This window comes from Megalopta genalis, chromosome 2 (genome assembly GCF_051020955.1).
Source record: "Megalopta genalis isolate 19385.01 chromosome 2, iyMegGena1_principal, whole genome shotgun sequence".
Taxonomy (NCBI): domain Eukaryota; kingdom Metazoa; phylum Arthropoda; class Insecta; order Hymenoptera; family Halictidae; genus Megalopta; species Megalopta genalis.
The window spans coordinates 36,002,636-36,027,395 of record NC_135014.1 but is presented as its reverse complement, the minus strand read 5'-3'; the positions used below and the strand labels follow the sequence as shown (position 1 = coordinate 36,027,395).

Below are 24,760 nucleotides of genomic sequence, written 5' to 3'. Positions count from 1 at the left end.
TACTATTGAGTATTAGTGGATACTAATATTCAAGATAAGATACGCGATTATTATCGTTCAAATAAAGTTTAGACGTGGCAAAAGTGATAAAAACAGTGCTCGGAGAATTCACGGCAATCAGCAAGAGAAAATCGACCCGAAGAAAGTGCAAGGAATGCTCCCCGCCATTTCGATCAGTGAATCGGCACTCGTGGCCGAAAAGGAATGTTGTCCGAAAACGAAAGGAGCCCTCGGGCCATGTAATACAACCAGGGACGAGTTTGGAATGGCATTCTACGATTCGCGTATTGGCGCCCGTCGATTGCTTTCAAGGCTGTTGGCAACGTATTCTCGATTCGAGTAACAAAACGTTCGATTCTGTCGCAGGATGCGGCAGTGCGGTCGATGAAAACTCTCCTAGCAATAATTTGCCGCTTAAAATGCTCGAATCAGCAAGCAATAATTAACGTTTAATCTGATTTCAATTATATTTCAATATCTCTTACCTGTTTCTCCGATCTTACAGTTTCAGAACTTCTAGAATCACTGTTGCATGAAAATCTTCGTAATTAATTCGCTTTGTAACAAAACTATTTTGTAATAAAACGTAGGGGGAGGGACGTGATCAAGGGTCGCATGTTTTCGTAAAACGTTTATTCAGAAATACTTTAATGAATATTCTAAAAATCACGTTAACCTCTCGCGCGCCTCTTAACCGCTAAAAAACGTGTAACCAAGGGACAATCCGGCGTCGATCGGATCCTAGGAACGTTCGCAGACGATTCGAAGGACGACGATCGATTCCGAGCCGGGGAGATTCAGGGGGGCTGAGGGAACTCAGGGTGGGCAAGGTAATACGGTGATTATGTACAAGTCGAGTGTCCTCTCGGAGGACTCGCTCCTTCCTCCGAAGAAACGAATCCTTTCATTCGCGACCGGCGGTCGAAACGTTTCGCGATCGCTTCCTGTAAAATCCTGACGCGAAAAGGCACCCTAATTGCAATACCTAATTCATGAATCATCCACAACAGCCGCGCAAAATTCCCGTAAGAATCATTCGAGTACACTGAAATCGCAGCGCGTTGTAAACTAATTATTACAACGCGTTGTAAACTAATTATTACAGCGCGTTATTAACTAATTATTACGCCGCGTTGTTGATTAATTATTGCAGAGATTCCTGCGAGATTCAACAGGCCGAAAGAAACGGGGTAATTGTTCTTTCAGGGTTGATCATCGATTTCGAATAATTTTAAAGGGTTCGTTTACGAAATTTTCCGGGCGATTTCGCGCCAGTATTCGACTCGGGGGATGCCCTGATACCATCGGCAAGAGACATCGCGCGTCGCGAAACGTTTACCCCGCGTTTCTCTCCAATGGAAGATCCTGCTCGGTTTCTAGGATCGATTCCGCGTGATCCTCGATCGAACGCGGCCCTCGACCGACCGATCTTCGATCTGCGCCCGCTCATTTGTTCGCGGTGAACCCGTCACCGGTCGGGTCCAGCAGCCACGGGTAGTAGTTCGGGCACTCCATGCAGGTGAACAGACGGAGGGTTTCGCCAGGCAGCTCCCTGGTCGTCAAGGGACAAGCGTTTGGCAGGGAACAGTAGGGCTGTCCCTTCTCGTCGCAAGTCTCTTTCCAGTCCTGGAAGTCGCGGAGGGCTGACAACTCTGTGGGCGTCTGCATCCACTTGATGACCTGCAAGTAGAAAGGGCGCCAATGGTCAGACAACATTCAAATTAAATCTCCGATATTGCAATGTATTATAATGTATAAATAGCTCTTAGGCGTTTTGCAGTCGATAAATATCAGATTAAGAATGATCTGTGTTGTAATACAAATCTAGAATGTATTGTAACACAGATCATTTTTAATTTGATATTTATCAGCTGCGAAATGCCTCTAAGAGTTCTTTATAATTATTCTCTACAAAGACATAGTTCAGTGTCCAGGTATCGTTCAACAAACATTTGACAGATGAAGAATTGCAAAAGAAATGGTAACGTGGATGCTTCTGTGGTTCATTCATCGCGCGGCGAGAAAATAGAACAGCGAATCTGTTCGTAAATAGAGGAAACCGTAATGGATTACGAGCCGGTCGTGGGAGCTTGCAGACAAATCGAATTTGTCGGAGATACGGAGACAGAAACAGAGAGAGAGAGAGAGAGAGAGAGAGAGAGCGAAAGAGAGAATAAGCGGTTAGATTGAAAGCGGAAAATAAATTGTCGTGCAGCGAAATAAAACCACGATTCGGTGCTTGATGGATCAGGAACGAGAAACGCGGCGATGCCGCGGGATTGAGCGACGGGGATTAATTGAAATGAGCCGAGGCGGTCGTAATAACAGTTCCAGCGACGCGGTATCTCGATCGGAAAACGATTTCGCGAGCATCTCGCGATCTAGGTCTCTATCAAATTACAAATTCCAGAAGAAACGAACTCGACGCTTCTTTGCCGATTATTTTTCGTTTGTAATTCTGACTGATTTTCAGCAAACGAATGCTTTGAACTCGAAACTATTCCAACTCAAAGTTCAAAGCCTGTTTTCTGACTACAGTATTTAATTTGACTAACTAATTTATCGCAGATTGAGAATACTTGCATTTTTAACACTAGAACTACCAAACTTTAAACATGACTAATTGTATAGACTGCGGATTTCATGCATTTATGGCTAAAATTGTTAGCTGAAATATAAACTGTATAGACGTAATTTGATGAAATTGTTACATTGTTTTCAACTTATATAAATGATCGAAAGAAACGATTTATTTTTACGTAATATCTGTTCCTTGAGATCGTCTCAGACAATTTTTATCTTGCAATTTTTATCAGCAGTCTGCTAATGTATATTGTTTCATAACAATGACACGATTGAATTTATTCAAACCTCGTACGATGTTTATTATAATATTGGATCGCCCGATAAGTCACTGCGTTTTTCCTCATCATTTCCTAGATGGCAATGCAGCGATAAAACACAATGACTTATTTGCCAACCCAATACATGTTTGAACGAAGAAGTTCGTATGAAAATTCCTTATATGAACACTTTTATCGAATCTGGAATTGTAAAAGAAAAAAATCAGGGACCAGTCACTTCGTCTGGATCGGCAGTTCCAGTGTTTGATGTGAACAAATTCGATGGAAAGATGGTACAGCAATTGTCAGCGGTGCCTCTCGAGTGCAAAAGGTTAACACAAAACCCACCATGACGGTCATCCGACCGGTTGCACATTTTTTGTTTTAAGATCATTGATGTTATGTAGGAATTAAATTAGGAATCAAATAAAATAGAAAATGATTGAACAGATTTCCTAATTGGTGCCCACATTGTCATAAAATCGATTAACCGCTTAAATGAATACAATTTCCGTTATTCTTAAAAAAGTGCTCGGTAGGTTTGTCGTTGAACTATCCGTTGGATCTTCTAAAAACAATTACCAACCTGGACCATGGTGACGAAGTACACGTCGCTCCTAGCCAGCATCTCCTCGATGAACTTGATCAGCTCCTCCCTGTACTCCTTCTTGCTCTTCAGCCAGGAAGCATGGAAGTGAAGTCCAAGGGGCGCACGGTTGCTGTTGAAGTGCCTGTTGAAGTTGTGCCTGAGGAGCCTGGCGAACTGTTCGCCGGTCTGAATGTTGGAGCAGGAGTCGACCATGTGGCAACCGGGCAGCGACTCGTCGAAGGTCGGGTCGTCTCTCCTGTCCAGCTCGTTCATCACCATCTCCCAGACCGGGTGCGACCTCGACGGACAGTTGCCGCCGTTTCCGTTGCACTTGTGCGGCATCCTGAAGTACAGAGTGTAAGGCCAGATGGGGACGCGGCCCAAGGACGCGGTGATGGAAGCGTCGTAGACGAAGAATTGATCGGCCATCATCTCGAACTGCTTGTTGCCGCCTACGCGAAGGTAGGGAGCTCTCATCCCGATGATGGAGCCGTCGGTTATGTTCGCGAAACGCTCGATGATCAGCCTGGCGCCCGCCATCTCCGCCAGCCAGTCGTCGTAGGTGCCCTGGGTCCAGTATTGCGGATCGTCCTTGTGCGTCAAAGAGAACACCGCGATCTCGTGACCTCTACGGTGCAGATCTTGAACCGCCGAGTAGTTGGTGTATTTGTGCGAGACGAAGAAGGTGCCTCTGATCTGGCAGCCGTTCGGGTTCTGTCGTTGACCGTTGAAGACCTCCTCGTACAGATCGATGTTGTCCACGTTCACCGCACCGTTGAACGTGATCGTGATCATCTGCGGTACTTGCGACGGCTCGATGTTCCCGGGGATTCGAGTGCCGTCAGCGGAACAGTAGCAATCCGGGAGGACGCACTGAGTCGGGTCGCAGTCTGGCGCGCGGTTAGGATCGGTCTCCACCGCTATAATATCAGATCCTTTTGGTTAGCAGGCTAGTAGTTTTGGTTGTGCTCCGAATTTTTTAGATTGCCGATCTGCCAATCTTCTGGGACTTCGCGATTTTTAGGTTTGTGAGCATGCCGATCTGCTGGGACTTTGAGATTTTTGGGACTGTGAATTGTGACGAGTGTTTAAGTGTTTCGGTCGCAGGAAGATTGGACCTCTGAATCCTTTTATAAAAAAGGTATTTGAATTGATGAGTCCTTCGATTACGAGGTATTTGAATTGATGGGTCCTTGGATCACAAGGTATTTGAATTGATGAGTCCTTGGATCACAAGATTGTTGAATGAATGAGTCCTTGGATCACAAGATTTTTGAATGAATGAGTCCATGGATCACAAGGTCGTTGAATTAAAGAACCCTTTGATCGCAAGGTCTTTGAATTAAAGAGCCCTTTGATCACAAGATCTTCGAATTATCGAGTTCTTGGATTACAAGATCTTTGAATGAATGAGTCCATAGATCACATGCTCTTTGAATTAAAGAGTCCTTCGATTACAAGGTATTTGAATTGACGAGTCCTTGGATCAAAAGGTCTTCGAATTGATGAGTACTTGGATCACAAGATTTTTGAATGAATGAGTCCTTGGATCACAAGATTTTTGAATGAATGAGTCCATGGCTCACAAGGACTTTGAATTAAAAAACACTTTGATCGCAAGGTCTTTGAATTAAACAGTCCTTTGATCACAAGATCTTCGAATTATCGAGTTCTAGGATTACAAGATCTTTGAATGAATGAGTCCATAGATCACATGCTCTTTGAATTAAAGAGTCCTTCGATTACAAGGTATTTGAATTGACGAGTCCTTGGATCAAAAGGTCTTCGAATTGATGAGTACTTGGATCACAAGATTTTTGAATGAATGAGTCCTTGGATCACAAGATTTTTGAATGAATGAGTCCATGGATCACAAGGTCTTTGAATTAAAGAACCTTTTGATCGCAAGGTCTTTGAATTAAAGAGCCCTTTGATCACAAGATCTTCGAATTATCGAGTTCTTGGATTACAAGATCTTTGAATAAATGAGTCCTTCGATTACAAGGTATATGAATTGACGAGTCCTTGGATCACAAGCCCTTTGAATTAATGAGTTCTTGAATCACAAAGTCTCTGAATTTATGCGTCCTTGGATCACAAGGTCTTTGAAGTAAACAGTTCTTTGATCACAAGATCTTTGAATTAATGAGTCCTTGGATCACAAGATCTTCGAATGAATGAGTCCATGGATCACATGGTCTTTGAATTAAAGAGTCCGTTGATCGCAAGATCTTTGAATTAAAGAGCCATTTGATCACAAGATCTTTGAATTAACGAGTCCTTGGATCACAAGCCTTTTGAATTAATGAGTTCTTGAATCACAAAGTCTCCGAATTTATGCGTCCTTCGATCACAAGGTCTTTGAATTAAAGAGCCTCTTTGACTGCAAGGCCTTTGAATTAACGAGCCCTTAAATCACAAAGTTTTTGAATTAATGCGTCCTTGGATCACAAGGTCTTCGAATTAATGAGTCCTTCGACTATAAAATGTTATTAGGAATGTTGAATCTTTGGGTCACAGGTCGTTCGAGTTCTTAGATCTTCAAATTATAGCACATTTGGACCTTCAAATCCTTGGATTGAACATTCTTGAAAACTGTATTTTCACATTTCGAATGACGAGACCCTCTGAATCTCAGAATCATTGAATAATAGGACTTCGAGACCGTGAATTTTTGAACGACGAGACTTTGCAGGCCTCCTTATATTCGAATAACGGAGACCGTTGTGTCTTCGAATACCTGAACTATGGATTCTCTGGATTCGTAATGTTTCGAACGAAGACGCCTCTACGATTTAGCAAATTGCCAAAGGTCGAACGTTTGGAAAGGAGGATGGTGGGATCCTCGAAGTCGATTGGACGTCGATGGTACTTACTGCAGGCATTCTCGTCGGATTCGTCCTTGCAGTCCGGTTTACCGTTGCAGAAGAGCTCCTTGTCGACGCACTCGCCGTTACCGCACGACAATTTCCCCTCGGGGCAGACCGGTTCGTCGGTCCTCAGGATGGGCAAGACCTTACGTGGCTCTGCAAACGTAACACTCGTTAGCGGGGCCGGTTCCCGCGACCTCGATGTACACCAACCATATCGTTACTATTGGTCCGTTTGACGTTTACCGCAGGGTGTCGTAGGCCTACTTTCATTTCTCCCCAAATTTATATACAGAGATTACACAGCGGCGCAGGAATCGCAATCTACTTGGATCGGGGGACGAGTCGCGCGACTGGCACAGACCAATTAACCCTTTGCATTTGAGAGGTGACTCCACGGCACCGCTAAAAATTCTTTCGTCGCGTTCCAAAATAATTTTCGAAAATTCTACATATTCTAGTTGTACGTATTCCAAAATTGTACATATTTAACACTAAACCCACCGAGCACTAAAAATGTCCAACATAAGTTGCTTTATAGGATTTACAGGACTTTTATTTAGACATTTTACCATTATCGTAGACTTAAATTTAAAAAAATTGTTCAACCATTTCTTATGAGAGATACTTTATAATTTCAACAATCTTAAAATAAACAATGTGGAACCGGTCATTTTGTTCGGTGCGGTAGGTTTAGTATTAAAAAGCTGTTACAATACTCAATTTCACCTGCATAAAATGCACTAATTATAAATCACAGAAGATGGAAATCTTCTATTTAAACTTGAAATGTGTCCGAGTGCAAAGGGTTGAAAAGAACGACCGCGAGGAAATGATCGAAAACAACAATAGAAATTCTTCCTCCGTCTTTCGAGTTTTTTCGATCGAAGTTCAGAACCGTGTTACGGTGTCTGCATTGGCTTGTTTTTCTACACGTCTTGTGAACAGACAAATTGTTTCCAATTACGAGGCTCGTCACAAACGCAACGCAATTAACCCTTCGCGGCGGACAGTTCCCACGGAAAACGATCGCTGCCGATCGATCGGCAGCGACCGTCACGTTGACACCGCAGTTTCTAGGCCGATCCGCAAAGGGTTAAAGCCGTCGCGTGCTGAATTAATGTTTACCCAAGTCCAAAGCTACGGTACCTCTCGCCAACTCAAGTATTAATTATCAAACTAATTACCTCTTCTACGGAGGATTGCAGTTTACGTCGTCTAATATGTACACGCAAACTTTCTATGTACACGTGTGACTTGAGCTCGACGCTCTCGTGACCGTCCAACCATTTAATTCGCGGAAATGCAACTCGAACAATCGGTCACGAGAGCGTCAATAAATTCGATTGCCGGGAGAGTTCTTTCCACGAAGTCGATGAAAAGCGATTCGTAGCACAATTTTTGCATCGAGATACTCATTAAAAAATAAAAAGTGTAGAGGAAATGATGGAAAATGACGCGTCCGCGCCGCCGGGAAAGAACTTTCCGATCAATCGTCGGTATATCATGTCGTCTGTATATTTCGAGTGACCGAGTTGTTCCTACGCCACTGGCTAAGAGCGTCGTTTCTACAGCCGATTGTTCGCCGGTTCCGTTTCTCTTTCGTTCGGGGACCGGATCTGGTTTTGCCGGTTGGCAGCTTGCGACGGGAAGATGCAAAACGACCCCGCGATGGGCACGAGAAACGCCGAAAGTTTCTCTTTCGTGCGAAAACGGAGCATCGTCGAAAGTTTTTCCGCGCGAGAGAGGCGACGATTTCTCCTCGGATTCCACCATCGGAAACCATCGAGAGATCGATCGTTCGAGCCTCGAAACTAAAAAAAAAAACTCGCCGACGGGCAAAAGACGATCCGCCGGGAGGAACCGTCGCTAGGGGAGACAAGCTTACAATTCGAGCCGAGATGGTGGATTCGGCTCTTTGATTTCGTGGGCTCGCAGCGATTCGCACGCAGGCAACAGAACACGTGAACAGAAAAACATTTAGGCGATTTTTTTTTGTTTTGGAAATGATGGCGAGAACAGTAATAGCAGAAGAATTCAGGTGACGGGCTCCCTTGCGTTTTCATTTCGCCGTAGAGAGACGCGAGTTTCGGGGGACTCAACTGCTCCGATCTTTTTCGTATAATTTTGCGCAACCAGTGTTTCGAAGGCGATCATTCTGCTTAATCGTCGATGTTGTTTATCAAATTTCAATTACGGTGAATTTTTCTTAAAAAAGAAAAGAAAAACGAACTATCCTTAAAAACGTAGCAATTGTCGCGATTTTACAAGAAAGAAGCATCGCAAAACACGTTTTTATTTATTTTTGCTTTCAATATTTGAACTCGACGAACCCTTTGTGTTACAAAATTAAAATGGAAAGTGATAACTAGATTGCGGATTTTATGCATTCGTGAAAAAAAAAGAATGAATTGCAAGCAAGACCGTGAAGAAATTACAAAGAATTTGAGAATATTGCTGCATTATTTTCAATTTATTACGATCGTTAAAAAAGTAAAGATATTTTCATGTAATTTATATTTCTTCAAATGAACTCGGACAATATTTATCTTCCATAAAAATCCGCGATCTAGTGATAACTATCGAACAGAGAGAAGCAAAGTAACAAATGGTACTCGTTACGACAGAAAACGTTAAAAGTTTACCATCGTCGTTGGAAAAACATCGTCGAAAACCGCGAGAAGTTACTGCTCCCGGCTTGAAGAAACGCGAGGATTATACATTCGATTACATAAAGAGCAGCCTTGGAAGCCGTAAACTTTCAAAAGTCCGAGACGAAGCTGCAACAGCGAGTTTCCCCCCTCTGATTGCGCGAGGCTTCTCCCCTGTTGCATCTTACAAAGGGCTGCTTCGAAACGGCGCAATCGGAGCAATTAAATCTGCTGGGACGAGTCGTCTCTGCGACTGACGAGTCTGTTCGTCTGGTCGAGCGTGAGAAAGAGGTCCCGAGGGAGAAGAGAGAAGTAGAGACAGAGTGACAGAGATGATGAGAAAAGCCTCGCGCGGGGACCAGAGCTGGATGACAGCCGCGAGGACGAGATGAAAATTGGAATGAGAGACAGAGATCAGAGAATGAGACACAGAAGTCAGAGAGTGAGACGTAAATATATAGAAATCGGAGAGTTAGATATAAATGTGTAGAAATAAGAGAGTGAGATGTAAATATACATATAGAAATAAGAGAGTGAGATATAAAATATACATATAGAAATAAAAGAGTGAGACATATATTTATAGAAATAAGAGAGTGAGACATAAATTTACAGAAATAAAAGAGTGAGATATAAATATTTAGAAATGAAAGAGTAAGATATAAATATACAGAAATAAGGGAGTGAGATATATAAATTTATAGTAATAAGAGAGTGGAATATAAATATACATAAAAATAAAAGAGTGAGATATAGATATATAGAAATAAGAGAGTGAGACATAAATTTACAGAAATAAAAGAGTGAGATATAAATATTTAGAAATGAAAGAGTAAGATATAAATATACAGAAAAATAAGGGAGTGAGATATATAAATTTATAGTAATAAGAGAGTGGGATATAAATATACATAAAAATAAAAGAGTGAGATATAGATATATAGAAATAAGAGAGTGAGATATAAATATATAGAAATAAGAGAGTGAGACATAAATTTATAGAAATAAAAGAGTGAGATATAAATATTTAGAAATGAAAGAGTAAGATATAAATATACAGAAATAAGGGAGTGAGATATATAAATTTATAGTAATAAGAGAGTGGAATATAAATACATAAAAATAAAAGAGTGAGATATAGATATATAGAAATAAGAGAGTGAGATATAAATATATAGAAATAAGAGAGTGAGACATAAATATATAGAATTAAGAGAATGAGACAAAGATGTATAGAAAGAGGAGAGTGAGACATAAATATATAGAAACGAGAGAATGAGATGTAAATTTATGTAGAAATAAGAGAGTAAGATATAAATATATAGAGACAAGAGAGCGAGGCATAAATATATAGAAATACGGAGAGAGAAGAGAGACAGAAGGACGTTGATAGAATGAAGAGAGAAATAAATGATCGATAGCCGCGCTATTCGCAGCCGAAGCGAGCTCCGAGACTGAATAACGAGGAGCTCTGGTGTAAGGAGGCCAGATCGTCGAAGCGAAACCGATCTAGATGCAGAGAGACAGAGACAGAGACAGAAAGTGTGTGTGTGTGAGAGAGAGAGAGAGAAACAGAGTGAGAAGTAGAGAGAAAGATCGGTGAAGAAACAGAGTGACAGGGACAGACAGAAAGAGAAAGAGTCGGCTAGAAGGGTAGAAGAAGAAGAAGAAAAAGAAGAGAAAAATAATAGGAGCGAGATCAGCGATCGAGAACGTGCTACCTCGTACCTGGTGCGAGGAGAAAAGAATTTTATACGTTTGCTCGCGCGTATATGTATGTGTGTATGTGTGTGTGTGTGTGTGTGTACGTAAGTACGCGTGTCTGCGTTTGATAATATATGTACAGGTGTAGAGCGGATTTTATTGTAAAGCTAAAAAGCGGTTGCGTGCCAGGCGTCGATTACGAGAGACCGTGGAGCAATATTTTGAACGGCAACTTTTCCTTTTGTTCACCGTCGCGGATACAAAATGGCCGGACGTCATGGTGCCGGTTTTTCTTGCCGGACAAAAGGATCGGGGCAAAAAGCCGTCCCGAACGCAGTTGCGACACATCGATTTTGCGACAGGTTCGAGGTCTTTTTTTGCGGTTTTCTCGACACTCCGAGACACGGGTATAGTGATCGAGGCTGGATACGGTAGTCGGCAGACTCCTGCATCGCGCGGTTAATGCGTTGCACGTTGCATGAATTCGCGTTTGAGGAAATCTTGCCCGTATTAACCCTCGCATGGCGGTGGCTAGGTCGATTTCGGTCCAGAGCATTGAAAACGTTCGCTCGATCGATCGATTTTCGGCGAAATCAAATCAAATCGAATAGATTTAAATCGAATAAATTATTGCCGTTGCATTAGGAAAAACAGAAAGGCCAATAAATTTGCAAGGAATATCTCGAGAAATACGTTTCGAAAAATTGCCGAATAAAGCTGAGAATTGTTATAAACATCGTCGATATTACTGTTGTGAAAATGATCCGCCGCGCGAGGATTCAAAGTGGCAGAAACAACGAAAGCAACGAAGTTCTCAACTGAAGCAGATTTAATTCTCGAATGTGAGTAACTCGTGTTCTTTATCGTCCGACGCGTTGTACAAAAAGTCGCGTTACATGAGAACAGTTAGTCGCAATCTCTTCGGCGCGTTGCAGGAATTCGCGTAACACGGGAGTTTACACTAATTACGTTATCGCGAACGAGCTGAGGAATTTGCAAGAGTCTGGAATGTCTCTAGAAATGCTAAGCAGCGATAAAATCCACGTCCACGATAACATTCTAAGCGAATGAACTCTTGTAAGAAAATCGTGGATCACGGAGCAAGTATCGAAGTTCCCGGACCGAGATAAATCGGAGATTCCGCGATCGACCGTGCTCTTTCGAGCCGTGAAAGAGTTCGCAACGAGATCGGTCTCAAGGGGAAGAAATGGCTCGGCCCACGGTGAGCCCTCGAAAGCGACGAGCCGGCCTGGAAAGCGACAAATCGAGCAAGCCTTTTTTTCCACGGATCGTGAGTAGTGCGTGTGGAATATATTTTCACGGTTGTTAGTCGAGCAAGGTGAGTCGACGGGACACCGAGCGAGCCAGGGGAGCAGGAAGAAGGTGGGTGGCTTCGAAACTGGGTTAGAATATAATTCGAGAGCGACCGCTCGCGAGAGCTTCTCGTCTCCGCGCCACGTCGCGCCGCGGACGCGAGCGCACTTTCGCTCAAAATCGAAACCAGTCTTGGAAACCGGCGAATCGAAAGTGGCCGGACCGGAGATTACAGCGTCTCTCGAAAGTGACTTACGTGCACGGTGCCGTTCGGAATCAGTCGAACGAGCTGACCGGCCACCGGCCATTCAAAGCATTCTCATTTTTCTAGCTTCGGAGCCAAAGAATGATTTTTGGGAGAATTCCGACCGAATCGTACAGCTACTTCTCGAATTTCTGAACCACGTGGATTCGAAGAAAGCGGAGATCCGAGATCGGAGAGAAGTGATCCATAGGCCAGGTCACAAGTCGAATTTTTGCAGCGGAATTTAATAAATTGTTGCAGCGGAATTTGACAATTGATTGCAGCAGAATTTAACGAATTGTTGCAGCAGATTTTGATCAATTTCTGCAGCAGAATTTAATGAATTTTCACGGTCGAATATTGCGTTCGATGGTTCACACACAATATTGAAATTGTTTAAGGAATTCTTCGATTCGAGGATTCTACAACTACGTAGATCTGTACGAGGGTTCGAAGAACTGTACCGAATAAAAGAAACGTTGCACCGAAGAGAGCGTGCGTCTTCCGGCTCGAAATGGCGGAACAAGTTCTCGAAGTTAATCGGCGAAAGATTTCCGAAAGATTCATGGTGAAAGAAACGCGTTGATCTTTCGAGAGTGAGCTTGTTAATTAGGAAATTTAGAAAGCTGTAATCCGGAGAACAGCTCGTTCGAGCCGTTCGAATAATTACGGCACGGAACGCCGGCACATTTTCACTTTCAGCTCGCGACCGACGCGGCCATTTTTGCGTCGTTCGCGTTACGTTCTGCCACCGGCGATGCAACGTACGAGATAAGATTGTTGCAACGTCGGTGCAGGAAACGCGGCGAAGCAACGTGTCCGACGCCGATTCTCGAATCGCGTCCAGTCTTTCGCACTTCTTTTTTTTTTTATCGTCGATTCTATCGTACACCGACTTTCCAACGACGGATTACGCCACAAAAACGTATAAAAATCTCCGCTGTAACGGTCATAGATAGACGAGGAGACGAGAAGAGCAGAGGGGGTGAGTCAAGATAAGTACGTGAGAGTAATCGTGCGTTAGTAGAATTACGAATGGTGCGTGCTACGTTGCGAGTCTACGAAAGGACCGGGCAACTCCGTTTCCTCTGCAACATTTCCCAGCATCCTTGACCTTGGGACGCAGCGAAAATGTTCAGTAGCTCGCGCCTCTTCCTCGAAAATACGTCTAAGCGAACGTTGCCTCTGCAAACTGCCTCGAAACCGGACAAATCTGCCGGGAGGAATGTCAAACGGGTCTCGGTGGTTTGCGGAGGCAACGGTGAACGCAGTTCCGCAGGAAAAACGGCGGCGGAAACGGAGACACCGGCCCGGTCCGGCCTGGTCGATGCATCTCGACTTACTCTCGAGCTTGTCACAGTTGGTGACTTTGCCCTTCCAGTCGCAGGTCTGTTTGTCCAAGTCAAAGGCCAGTCCGCTGGGGCACGTGATTTGCTTCAGGCCGGACTTCGTGCACCTGTTCGATCCGGACAGAAAGAAAAAACGGGGCGTTCTTTAGTCAAACGGTTCCGCAAACGTTGTGCTTACTCTCGAGCTGGTCGCAGTTCTTCACGTTCGTCTTCCAGTCGCAGGTCTGCCTCTCGATGTCGAACGCCAGCCCTGTCGGACAACGCACCGTCGCCAACCTGGTCACGCCGATCTCGCTGGCTTTGTCGCATCTGCGGATTTCACGGTCTTTTGTTTCACTTTCTCGGATCGGGCACAATAACTTTCGTTGCCGATCTCATCGGCTTCTATGGTTTGCGTCGGAGGCTCTATTTGCATCGTGTCTATTGCTTCGAAAGTACTTTTGCTGGCAAAATGATTATTTTCCCGAGGGTTTCATCCCTTTTTCCGAATAGATCGTAACAAAGGGAAATTAAATATATTTTCATTCTCGAAAATATCTCAAAAAAATCTACATGGTCACCTCTTTCCTCTGTATAATCGAAGTGTCGATCGTTCGATGATGTTCACGGAATACAATTTAAACAAATAAACGGTTTAATCAAAATTCGTCAAATAGACACTTGGGCATTGATTAAACGATTCTATCAAATTGTGCAGTTAAATGCGTTTGTCAATGTTCAATACACATTATTCAACATACAATTTCATAGATAATTAATTAAATAGATCGCGGATCTTTATGCAAAATAAAAATTGTCCGCATCAATTGCAGGCCATAGGATCCAAGCACTAGTTTTTTTCTTTCGTTAATAATGTTAATAAACTCGAGTTAATGCATCGACATTCTTAGTTTCTTTCAATCTTCACCCTGTTTTAAATCGTACCTACTCGTTTTCACCATAAACGCATAAAATTGCACGTTTACTTGTAAGCTATCTATTTGGAAATTACTTCTGCAACGACCGATTAATTCTTCTGTAAATATCTAGGGAGATTCGAACTGAAAAGAAACCTGGAGAGGGCGATAGCTTCGAGCAGAATAAAATTCTTGAAAGGACACGCAGGATTCCCGAGCTGCTCCTGATCCGCGGAGGCGTCCTTGAGGACGGAAATACACGCTCGAGTGAGTCAGGATACGCGGCGTGTCGTCATTAAGCTGGAAGGCGAGTCCTGTATCCGGTATCAGGCTCGCCTTGAACCTTCGAACGCGGAATTCGATCGCCGAGGAACCGGAGGAATTCGCCATTTTTCTTTCCCCACGCCTCTACCGACTTGTTGGCAACAGCCTAGGCTGCTTTACCGTTAACTACGCCGGCTCCTCGACATGTTTTATACTTGCGACGTCCTTCTGGACTCATTTTACCGCGATTCGAATTTCCTGTACGCGATCCGACCCTTTCACTTTGTTAACCCGGGAATTTCAACATTCTTCGGTTCGAGAACAGCTGTCGTTAGCCTTAGAATAACCACAATGCTGTTTCACGCTTCCTGCTTCAGCCAGGTTACTTTAGAAATTCATTTCTGGTCAACAATTTCAGATCTGGTATGATAACTATGAATTCTACTGGTCGCGAGAGCGAGAAACTATGATCCAATTATGTATAAATTCAACCTTGCGTCTTTAACCCCTTGCACTGTAATATCGTGTCAGACTCGTAGAATAGACATTGAACAGAGTTCGTAAAACATTATAAATTTATAAATTTCGTTTAAACCAGGTGTTCATAGCAAAATGGAAAAGCGGTATAATAATTAATTTTTAAGGTTGTACCTTCATAACCCTTATAGAAAGTGAAATTCGAGGATACCGGTGTATCCACCTGCATTTACCGGTAATTTCTCCCGTTTTTATGCAAAATAAAAATTATCTGCATCATTTGCAATAAATCGAAACTAAATAGCAAGTTCTTTGACAATAATTTGAGTCAACCTAAAATTATACAATTGACACTTTTTAATTCTTTCAATCTTTCCAGCGTTTTAAATTGAAATTACTCAATTTTCTTATAAATTCATAAATTTCGCAATCTAATTATCACTTTTGTCACATGTATCTCACTTGCTCAATAATCTCTATGAACTAATGAGTTTATCCGTTTACGAATAAATAAATAAATTAACACAATTATCGAGTTAGAAATGTTCGCAAAATACTGAACTCGTTGTTACAGGACAAAGGGTCGAAAACGATTGCTCGGTCTCTGAATTAGGCGAGAAAAATAGATAAGAATAGTGCAATGTTTACCTCACGACATCTCGACAGTCTCCTTCGACGTTCAACCGGAAGTATTCATCGCCAGGGCGGTCCTGGCAGAGTTCTTCGGCGTTCGCGTCGAGTCCGTCCGAGCCCTCGTCATCCTGGGCTCTGACCAGCGTCCCTAAACAACAAGAAATTATGTCAGTATAGCGAATGAAATAATCCTTATCGGCTGTTATTCAATCGGCATTTATCGACTATTTTTCTATCGGCATTCATCGACTATTTTTCTATCGGAATTTATCGACTATCTCAACCCTTTGCACCCTTTGCACTGTTCGCGGTGTCTTAGAGTCACCACTCGTGTGCAAACGGTTAATTTAACAGCGTATTCGAAACGTCCATTAAACGTTCATGGCGGAGAATAATTCAGAAAGGAGAGACTTTATCATCCCTCCACCCCTCCATCGACAATTACGTACTTTCTATAGACGATTACATAAACGACTCTCGATTTACGAGCACAATCTCTAAAGCGACCGCGCGATCAATAGAATACTTCACGCCTTTCTACGCTACTCGAGAAAAAGTCCTCGCCCACGTACACACACGTTGCCACGTTCTTCCTTTCAAGAAAGAAAAAGTTGCTTCCTTTGTAGCAAGAATCACGAAGAAACCGGTTTACAAATAAGATCGAACCTAACCCCGACAGAAATAGCTGTCTAACCGTGATACCATACATATTTATTACACTGATAATAAGAAGAAAGACAATGGCGACACTTAGAAAATAAAATAATCGTCGTTCGAGCTGCGAAAATAAACCATCTGCTAATACAAGAAATCGATACAAAGATGAACGTGTGGATTTCAGAGAAAATTCTACAAAAATATGGAAACACACAGAACGAACTAAATTGTTCCTTACAAAATTCCAATGTTGTTAAGCAGAATGCTTTTTCAATGCTTTTCGTGAGGGAAGGAACACCGACTGGCTAACTGGCTGCGCCACCATGAAAAGCACTGAAAAATCATTCTGCCTAACAACACTGCAAAATTCTGTGTTATAAAATTCACAAGATTGATTAATTATTTATAGTTCCATTTATAGATCCCTTTATAGCAAAAGGAACCTTTTGGTTGGCAACGAAAATTTTCTCTTGATCCCGATTCTCGTTAAATCCTCCACAAAATGCTTCAGGAGATCCTGCAGAAAAATCGATTCGATAGTCAGGACCACGAGGAAACGTTTTCCATAGAAAGTAACCAGCCTCGAGTTCGATAGAGGAGGCCAAAGGGCACGGAGACAGCGTTGTCTCTGACATTTGAATAAAAAGGGCAGGTTCTCTGGTCGCCTCGGGACCGACCGCGGAAAATGTCGCGATCGCCGCGAGCGCGCCACGATCCAGGGAGATCGTGGAGACCGAGAGAACACGTTCGGGGTCGCTGAACCCCCCGTAGAAGTAGAAAGTCTTGGAAATGTCAGGGCAACGGCGACGGGGGTGGGGAGGGAAGCGACAGCGGTTCTCCAAAGTAGGTTCTACGACCGTCCCTACTCGTAACTTTTCGTCGGGGACGGCCGACGCCGACTTCTGGGACGTCGACCGTGCCTTCTCGATCCCCCTCGATCGTGATCCGCGATCCTGATTGCCGCTTCCGGACCGTCGGACCTCGCGTCGGCGTCTTTCGTTAAACTTTCACGTCCGCGCCGCGCCGCGCCGCGCCGCGGTGCGATGCGCCAATCACTTCGAATTAAAGTCTCGTTCGCCGGTTTTTCCGGCTTTTTGAACATTTCTTTGGTTTGGTGGATCCAGCAGCTTTCTCGTTAATGGAGAGGTGAAGGGGGTGAACTGAACGAGAGGCGTTACCGAGTAAAATTGACCGCAGAAGCAATCAAGTAAAATTAAGAAGTCTGCTTGAGTTTCTGTTATGATTATATACCGCGGATTTTGTATACACTTATGGTAAAAATGAGAGGCTGAATTATAAAATTGTGAAGACGCAAGAACAATTTAATTATTTTATTACGCTACTTTCAACTGATCAAGATTATTAAAAGAAGCAATTTAATATTTTTGTAATTTCTGTTTCTTAGGCAGAATTTCGGTTTCTTTAATTCTTGCAATTAAAACGTACATTTAAATAGGCAGAATTGAGAACGATGTGATAATTAAAAGAAACTAAGAATCTCGATGCATTAATTTGAACTTATTAAAATTATTAACGAAATAAAAAAAACTAATACCTGGATCCTATATTCGGCAATTGATGCAGACAATTTTTATTTTGTATAAAGATCCGCAGCCTATTTATGATGCTTTCGATCAGAATAATGTTGTATTTTGTATTTGTTTTGAAAGAGTTAGTATCGATCGAAAGAGCATTTGAAGTGGTGTTTAATTGTGTGTTGCAGTAACGTAATGCTTGTTTTTAGAGGGTTTACGTACATCGAAGATGGGAGAAGGCGTCTAGAAAATTTCATTTCTTAGAGCTTAATCGATTAAAATTAGAAGAAACTATTCTACCAGGCTTCGGTAACGCGGGGCAACGTTGGTTCTGAAACGATAGATCGAGAATTGTTTGACAGAGAAGGCTTGGAACACAACCTGTTGCACACCGGAGCGAAACGCGAGGTCTCCAGGTGTCTCGCTGCGCTCGCACGCATCTCGACGTTCTAAATTCCCGAGCAATTACTACAAAGATACCTTAACATTTCGACACATTTCGTTCACTTCTCTCGACCCTCGGGCATCGTTTGAACGCACTCTGCGAACTTTTCTGCCGTTAAGAAAGCGTGCAACATATGTTCGAAGTGTACCTCGAGTCACTCGTGAAGTCGAAAGAAGAAAACGAACGAGAACGAAGGAGAAATAACCATTAATCCTTGACAATATCACTATGATACAGCGAGTAGAAGGTTCCCGGGATCTCGTGCGATCGCGAGAGGGAACTGTTGAACGTCTAAAACAACTTTCACCGCCAGTAAACAGCCGATCGGAACCTGAACGCGTCTTTCGAGAGAGAACTCGTTCTCGCGAACTCGGATTCGCGATCTCTTTCGATAACTTTCACTGAACAATGCTACACCGGGACAGATTAAAGATATTACCATCGCGATCCCTGAACGATAAAGTAATTGGAGCCGAATGATCGAACACCGCGGGATCGAAACAGCCTTGCTGAGAAACTTTGACTGAAAGATCGCGAATTTTTCAAACGGCGCCAGCCGAGCCGGGGAAAAACGATTTTCGGCGGTAAATTCGAACGGTCGCGGGCCTAGTTTCGTTACGGGGATACGCGGAAGAGATGTTTCAGTGTACTCACCGGCAAACACAAAGAGGGATCCAAGGAGGAACAGGAACTTCGGCGACATGGTGATCGTCGTCGTCGGGACAAAGAGTGTCTGAACAAGCCGCGCCCTCTCGCCCCTCTATATGTGCACCACCACTCCTTCCTCTTCGCTGAAGGACTTTCACCTTCCGGATGGTGCTGCCACCTTTTCCACGTCGAGAATCGGCTCCATCCTTCGAGACCGAGAACAGAGACCGCACGACCAATTCCTTTTTGCCCCGATCTGCCAGATTTCCTGCGTTTGCCTCTTCGTTAGACGAATTTAACAGCCAAAATTGTTATCTACCCCTTCGCTGGTACACAGCTGTTTGACTGATCCTGGATGTATTCGTATAAATATATTTATTTATTATTATTGTTATTATTATTTATTGGCAAACGTGTTACCGCACTAGTGATAATATTATTATTATTATTATTTCTTAATTAAGCGGATGAAATACCCTTTAGATTACAGAATATGATATTTGTAATGGTTAATTCGAAAATACATGTAAATTGCTACGGAAGTCTATGCAATTGACGTATACATATTTCTATAAAATTACGCGAAAACGAAGAACAGTAAAACGATTATTCGCATTGTTATTCGAATGATTTTACAATCTTTAATCGAATAGTTTATTCGAATAAAGAATTATTCGAACAAATAGATAGAATAATTTATGACGAATAAATATTTACTCGAAACACAGTTCTAACAATGCAGAAAATTTTGATCTGTGAACACGGAGTCTGCGAGATGAACAAAGGTTAATGATCTGTGATCGAGTAAAATTAATTATAGGAAGTGCAAGAGCCACGGAGATCTAGAACCGATCCCGCCAGCCGAGAAAGTCTCCGCGATCATCCGAAATGATTGGGAAAAATTCTCGTGGCCCGAATATCATAACTTCTGTTCCACTTTCTTCGATTCCCCTAGTTTTCTAGCGAGACCAATTACCCTTGTCTCGATTATTCGAAGAAATCGAGGCTGCGATGACTATTCAGGAGACTCGCGCCTCCGTTTCCTTCGGTAAAATGATTGGATCGTCGCCGAAAAATCGCTCGATCGCAGAAAGCTGTAAAGCCACCACGAATCGTCAATTATAAATTCGCGAGCGAGCTTTCCGATGCACGTCGAATAAGAAAAAGCAGCCGTCCTCCTCCCTGGCCCGTTCTTCGATTCTTTCGCGAACGCGGCTTTTGCGCAACGCGTTTTACCTACCGAGGTTCGCCGGGATGCGCCCGGTGGCCAATAAATTTGCGGTTTACGCGGTAAAAGGTTACCGACGTCGCTCCCCGCGAAATAACTTCTGCGAGACGAACTATTGCGATAGAACACGCCGCAATCCGACGGGAACGATAATGACCACGCTCCTATCGATTCGGTTTCTATTCATAGAAAACGACGGGTGCACATCGAAAAACCCGTTCGACGACTTCTTCGAAAATATGACAATCGTTTGCGACGATACAAGGGCCTGCTGCTATCCCCTCTAGTCAGCTGGATCATTTTTTGGCTTCGCCTTTTCCTCTTGGCGCGCCATTTTTCCCCCCGGACTCCGAACACTTTTATGCAATTTAGATGCACCATCGAGCATTTTTTAAATACTACTGCAATTATTTTCCATGATGTGATAGTATTATTCTAATTTTCTTATTGCAACTGAGAAGACATGTAAGTAATGTTACTTGAAACGTCGCCGGACGTGGACCACCTGCCGCCATCTTGTCTCTAACGTCGCTTCATCTTCGTTACTTCATCGGAAAAGCTACTCAGACTTCGTTACAATAATTCTAATCATTCTAATAATCGCTAAAAATTCACTCCAATGAGCCGTCAGCCCGTCGTGTTTCCCAAAATCATTGCAACTTGAACATCCTGTGAAGAATTAAGCAAAATGTAAATTCTGGCAGACGTGCACCATGAACGCTTCCAGGAATGACGCTATGGACATGAACGCTTCGTATCAAACTGAAATTCTACTTCTAATTCTTCTTCGTGAAAAAAAATTGCCGATGTTCCTGCGACCAGTCGAAATCTCGAAAAAACGCCGTGTCAGCCTTGCACGGTAAATAATAGATTCCGAATCTCGTCGAGTCCAAATCAACACATTCCGGTCCCCCTGATCACCTCCGAAAGCGTTTCCAGCAATCGGCATTCTCGAGATCCATACCTGCGCGCGAAACCCGAAAAGAAATACGGCGACACAGTCGCCGGTCGAATCCGATTTCGAGGTCTGGTCAGGTGTAACACGTTTCGGCGACGTTCACGAAATTTCTGCGAAACCCGCGCGCCGGAAAACAGATTCACGGCACGCTCGTTCCCAATAACGGTTGCGACACCCGGGATTTGCGTAGACCGGTCGAAGTTGAGATCGATTCGGCCGAGATCGTGCAGCGCTGTAGTCGTTCGAGAGACCGGCAGAACCGTGTTTCACTTTTATCTCTCGACACGGTCGTTCCAACTTCCAACGGCTACGAATAATGTCCGCCGAGGACGGGGACTCTCACGGAGCTACCGAGGGATATCAATAAATCCTGAGATAAGGGGAACCTGTTGCAGATAATGGTTAATAACAGTATCGTGTTCGGCGCCGGGGACAGCCACTATGAATACCTTGTCGGCCATCTTTGACCTAAGGTCGCTGGATAAGCCTGATTATGGGAAACAAAAGCGTGGAAACGTTGAGAGATTACGGTGGAATAAGCTGGGAATTCGCTGGGAAATGAATGAGGCGGTGGCTGTTTTTCTGACGGAGTTGCAGGATGTTCCAAGTAAAACGCTGCCAAGAAAACATATTGTTAGAGGCGCAAGGAGTAGTTTTAGGAGAGGCTGAAACGCGAATACGGGGAGCGAATTGTCGGCTGTTTCTCTTTTAAAGTAATCTAGACTAATCATTTTGGTTCCAAAACTGTTCCGGCACCAAAAGGAATTCGTTAATTATTTTTAATCCGTTGGATGTCTTCGTGAATGCAAAGTGGAGTCGCCGTTTAGTTGTCTCTTAAAGGTCACTTTAGTTTCTAAACTGTTCTAGTGCCAAAAGAATAAATAAGTCTACAATCGCTATTTCACGGAAACGTTTTAATCATTCTTTCCGCATGGTGTTTCTCGGCAGTGATTTAGAATCGCTCGCGAAAGATTTATTGTATCAATTGTTTGACAGAGCAGGATGCAATCTGCGAATCTTTTCCCGGTGGAGGCGCAATTAACAATGGGAACGAAGTTTTAGCTGCTTTCGTGGCCGCGCTGGAGCGGAAAGCAGGCTGTCGAAACGCACGAATAATTTGAAGAAGGCATATTAGGCTGATTTTTATAGTTCGCTCGGAATGCGGTGCGAATGACGATGTCGAAACCGAGGCCTGGTAATTCGCTGAATCATTCGGAGATAGGTGCACGAAAGGCTTCGGGTAAAAATAGACTAATCATTTCAGCGCGAGCACATACTTGGCGTATTCGAGGGAAGATGTGGAAAGATACATGGGAACAAAAGCCGTCGCCGTAGTGCTGCGCGAAATTGGGGGAACTATGGAAACTGGCTGGATTAATGGCCAAAGAACGAACGATTCAACGACTCTCGAAATTTAATTAATTAGGCGCGTATTCATCGAAACGGTGTCAAATATCGCCGAGAATCGCTGAGAATCTTGACCCTGCTTTTCAGTCCTACTTTGTTCCGGTATTTTTTAATAGTTCAACCGGCACGAGAGTTCCATCCAGACACCATCATTATTTTGAATCGGATGAAAGCTGAGTGAATTCATTCTTCTCGGGGCCTACCAGACACAAGGAACTTGTTGCAACAACTTTCACAATTTCTATTGCATCGGAACACTGTTCCAACATTATGCAATTTTTCCGAGCACTGGAACGATTCTCAACGATTTAAACGGAGAATAATAATATTCATTATAATAATATTTAAGTCAAGCTGAAACCTTAATCGGATTATAGTGGTTCCACGCAATGTTAAGCAAGTCATCATTAATATATATATATATTAATATTAATGCAATTATTTAAAAATTCAGGCAATTCTCTGATAAAGCTCGCCAAGTTCGCGATATTTTAACGTACATTTACTTGCATTTATTGTAAGTGTATAAGTGACAGTAGTCGGTAGTTCGGTCAAGGGTTAAACCTGCAGTTTCCTTGGCACAAAGGAGTCGCGATCGAACAAAAGCACGAAGGAAGTGGAGTGTAACTCGATCGTCGATCGACAAGGGACAAAAACAGTTCCTATCCAGAGAACAGAAAAGCCCGGTAATCCGTGGGGCACAAAGAGCGCCAATGATTCACGAGCCACCGCTCGTAATCTGATTTCTCGCGTTGCCGGCGCGTCGCGACGTTTCCATCGATCCCGCGGAACCCTGTAATTCGCGAATTAAACGAGGAAACCGGCGTTTCCTGGTCGTTAATCACGGAACACGTGTTCTCTTGCCGGGCTCTGTTTCCAGTTGTCGATAAAAAGAATCGCCGGCTAAGGATAACTTGTTTAGCATCGCGACAACCGTAAATCAAATCTCTCTTTTCCACGTCGGGATTAATAATTGCTGATAAATATAACGATGGTAGTTGCAACAGTGACAGAAGCTTTATCGCAAGACGATGCCACTCTCTGCGGTCTGTATAATTGATCATCGTGGCTGCCGATGGTCGCGGGCGTTTTGCCGAACGAATCAGCTTCGTCTTTAAAATTGTTTCTTTTGTTGGAGATCGCGGGAATAGAAACTCGTAAAATCCGAGATTGCAGGCACCGCCGTACGGCCTTCGAGAGTGAATCGAAACTGCAGTGCTCTGGAACCATCGAATGTCTCCTCGTTCCATTTCGTTTCGTTTTATTGCTGTCCCACTGATAACTTCAACTCGTATGTTCGATCTTCGCGCACTTACGATACACTCGGGTGGGAATATTGAGCCAACTAAATATTCTCGTAAATTCGGGCGCGGGTTCAGCATTGCTTGCTAGCAAAATGTTCCCCGATACAGCTTCATTACTTTTATGATGTAGGGCAGGGGAGCCAATGCGCCCTATTAGCAGCATTCAAGAGATTTCGCCATTGAACACAACTTTAGCAATTTAACTCTTTACGTGCTGACTAAAACCAGAAAATATAGTAGATGATGTATCTAATTTTCACATTATTTCTGTGACTTTATATATAATATATTCATATATCCATGTTATAAATTATGTAAACGTAATGGTAGATAAAATTTTCCTTAAATACAGAATTAATTAACATATTAAAATTAACACATTAACTCCGTTAATGTGTTATACATTGATTTGCTGAAAATATCTATCTATTGTTATTCTAACGTTTCCACAAATCTTGTTCCGAATAGACTGCGGATTTTATGCATTTATGGAAAAATTGAATGGTTGCAGCTTGAAATAGTAAAAGTATTAAACGAATTTTTAAATGTCGATGAATTATTGTTAATCTATTAGGATTATTGAAGAATGGTGGAACGTTCTGTTTAGCTTATATTTTTTGCAACTGATGCAGACAACTTTTATTTTGCATTAACATCCGCAGTCTAGTTGTGAACCATACGCGGGGGTGGCGCGCGAATCCGCAGGATCAATATTTGCCCGTTCAATCAGCGAGAATTCGATTC

The 24,760-nt window shown here is 43.1% G+C and overlaps 1 protein-coding gene across 2 annotated transcripts; it reads right to left on the bottom strand.

The window, feature by feature from the left end:
* Positions 1-618: 618 nt before the first annotated feature.
* On the bottom strand, positions 619-19,233 carry verm (LDLa and CE4_CDA_like_1 domain-containing protein vermiform). 2 transcript variants are annotated; one of them, XM_033478967.2, is made up of 6 exons: positions 19,126-19,233; positions 15,850-15,982; positions 13,743-13,873; positions 6,309-6,458; positions 3,430-4,352; positions 619-1,680 (listed from the first exon to the last, which is right to left on the bottom strand). In XM_033478967.2, exons 1-6 carry the CDS (start codon positions 19,172-19,174, stop codon positions 1,447-1,449), a joined length of 1,620 nt encoding a protein of 539 aa, XP_033334858.1. In that variant the 5' UTR covers positions 19,175-19,233; the 3' UTR covers positions 619-1,446. The 2 variants fall into 2 exon arrangements, with proteins under 2 accessions (XP_033334858.1, XP_033334859.1); XM_033478968.2 differs by lacking the exon at positions 13,743-13,873 and adding an exon at positions 13,559-13,671.
* Between the last annotated feature and the right edge of the window lie 5,527 nt (positions 19,234-24,760).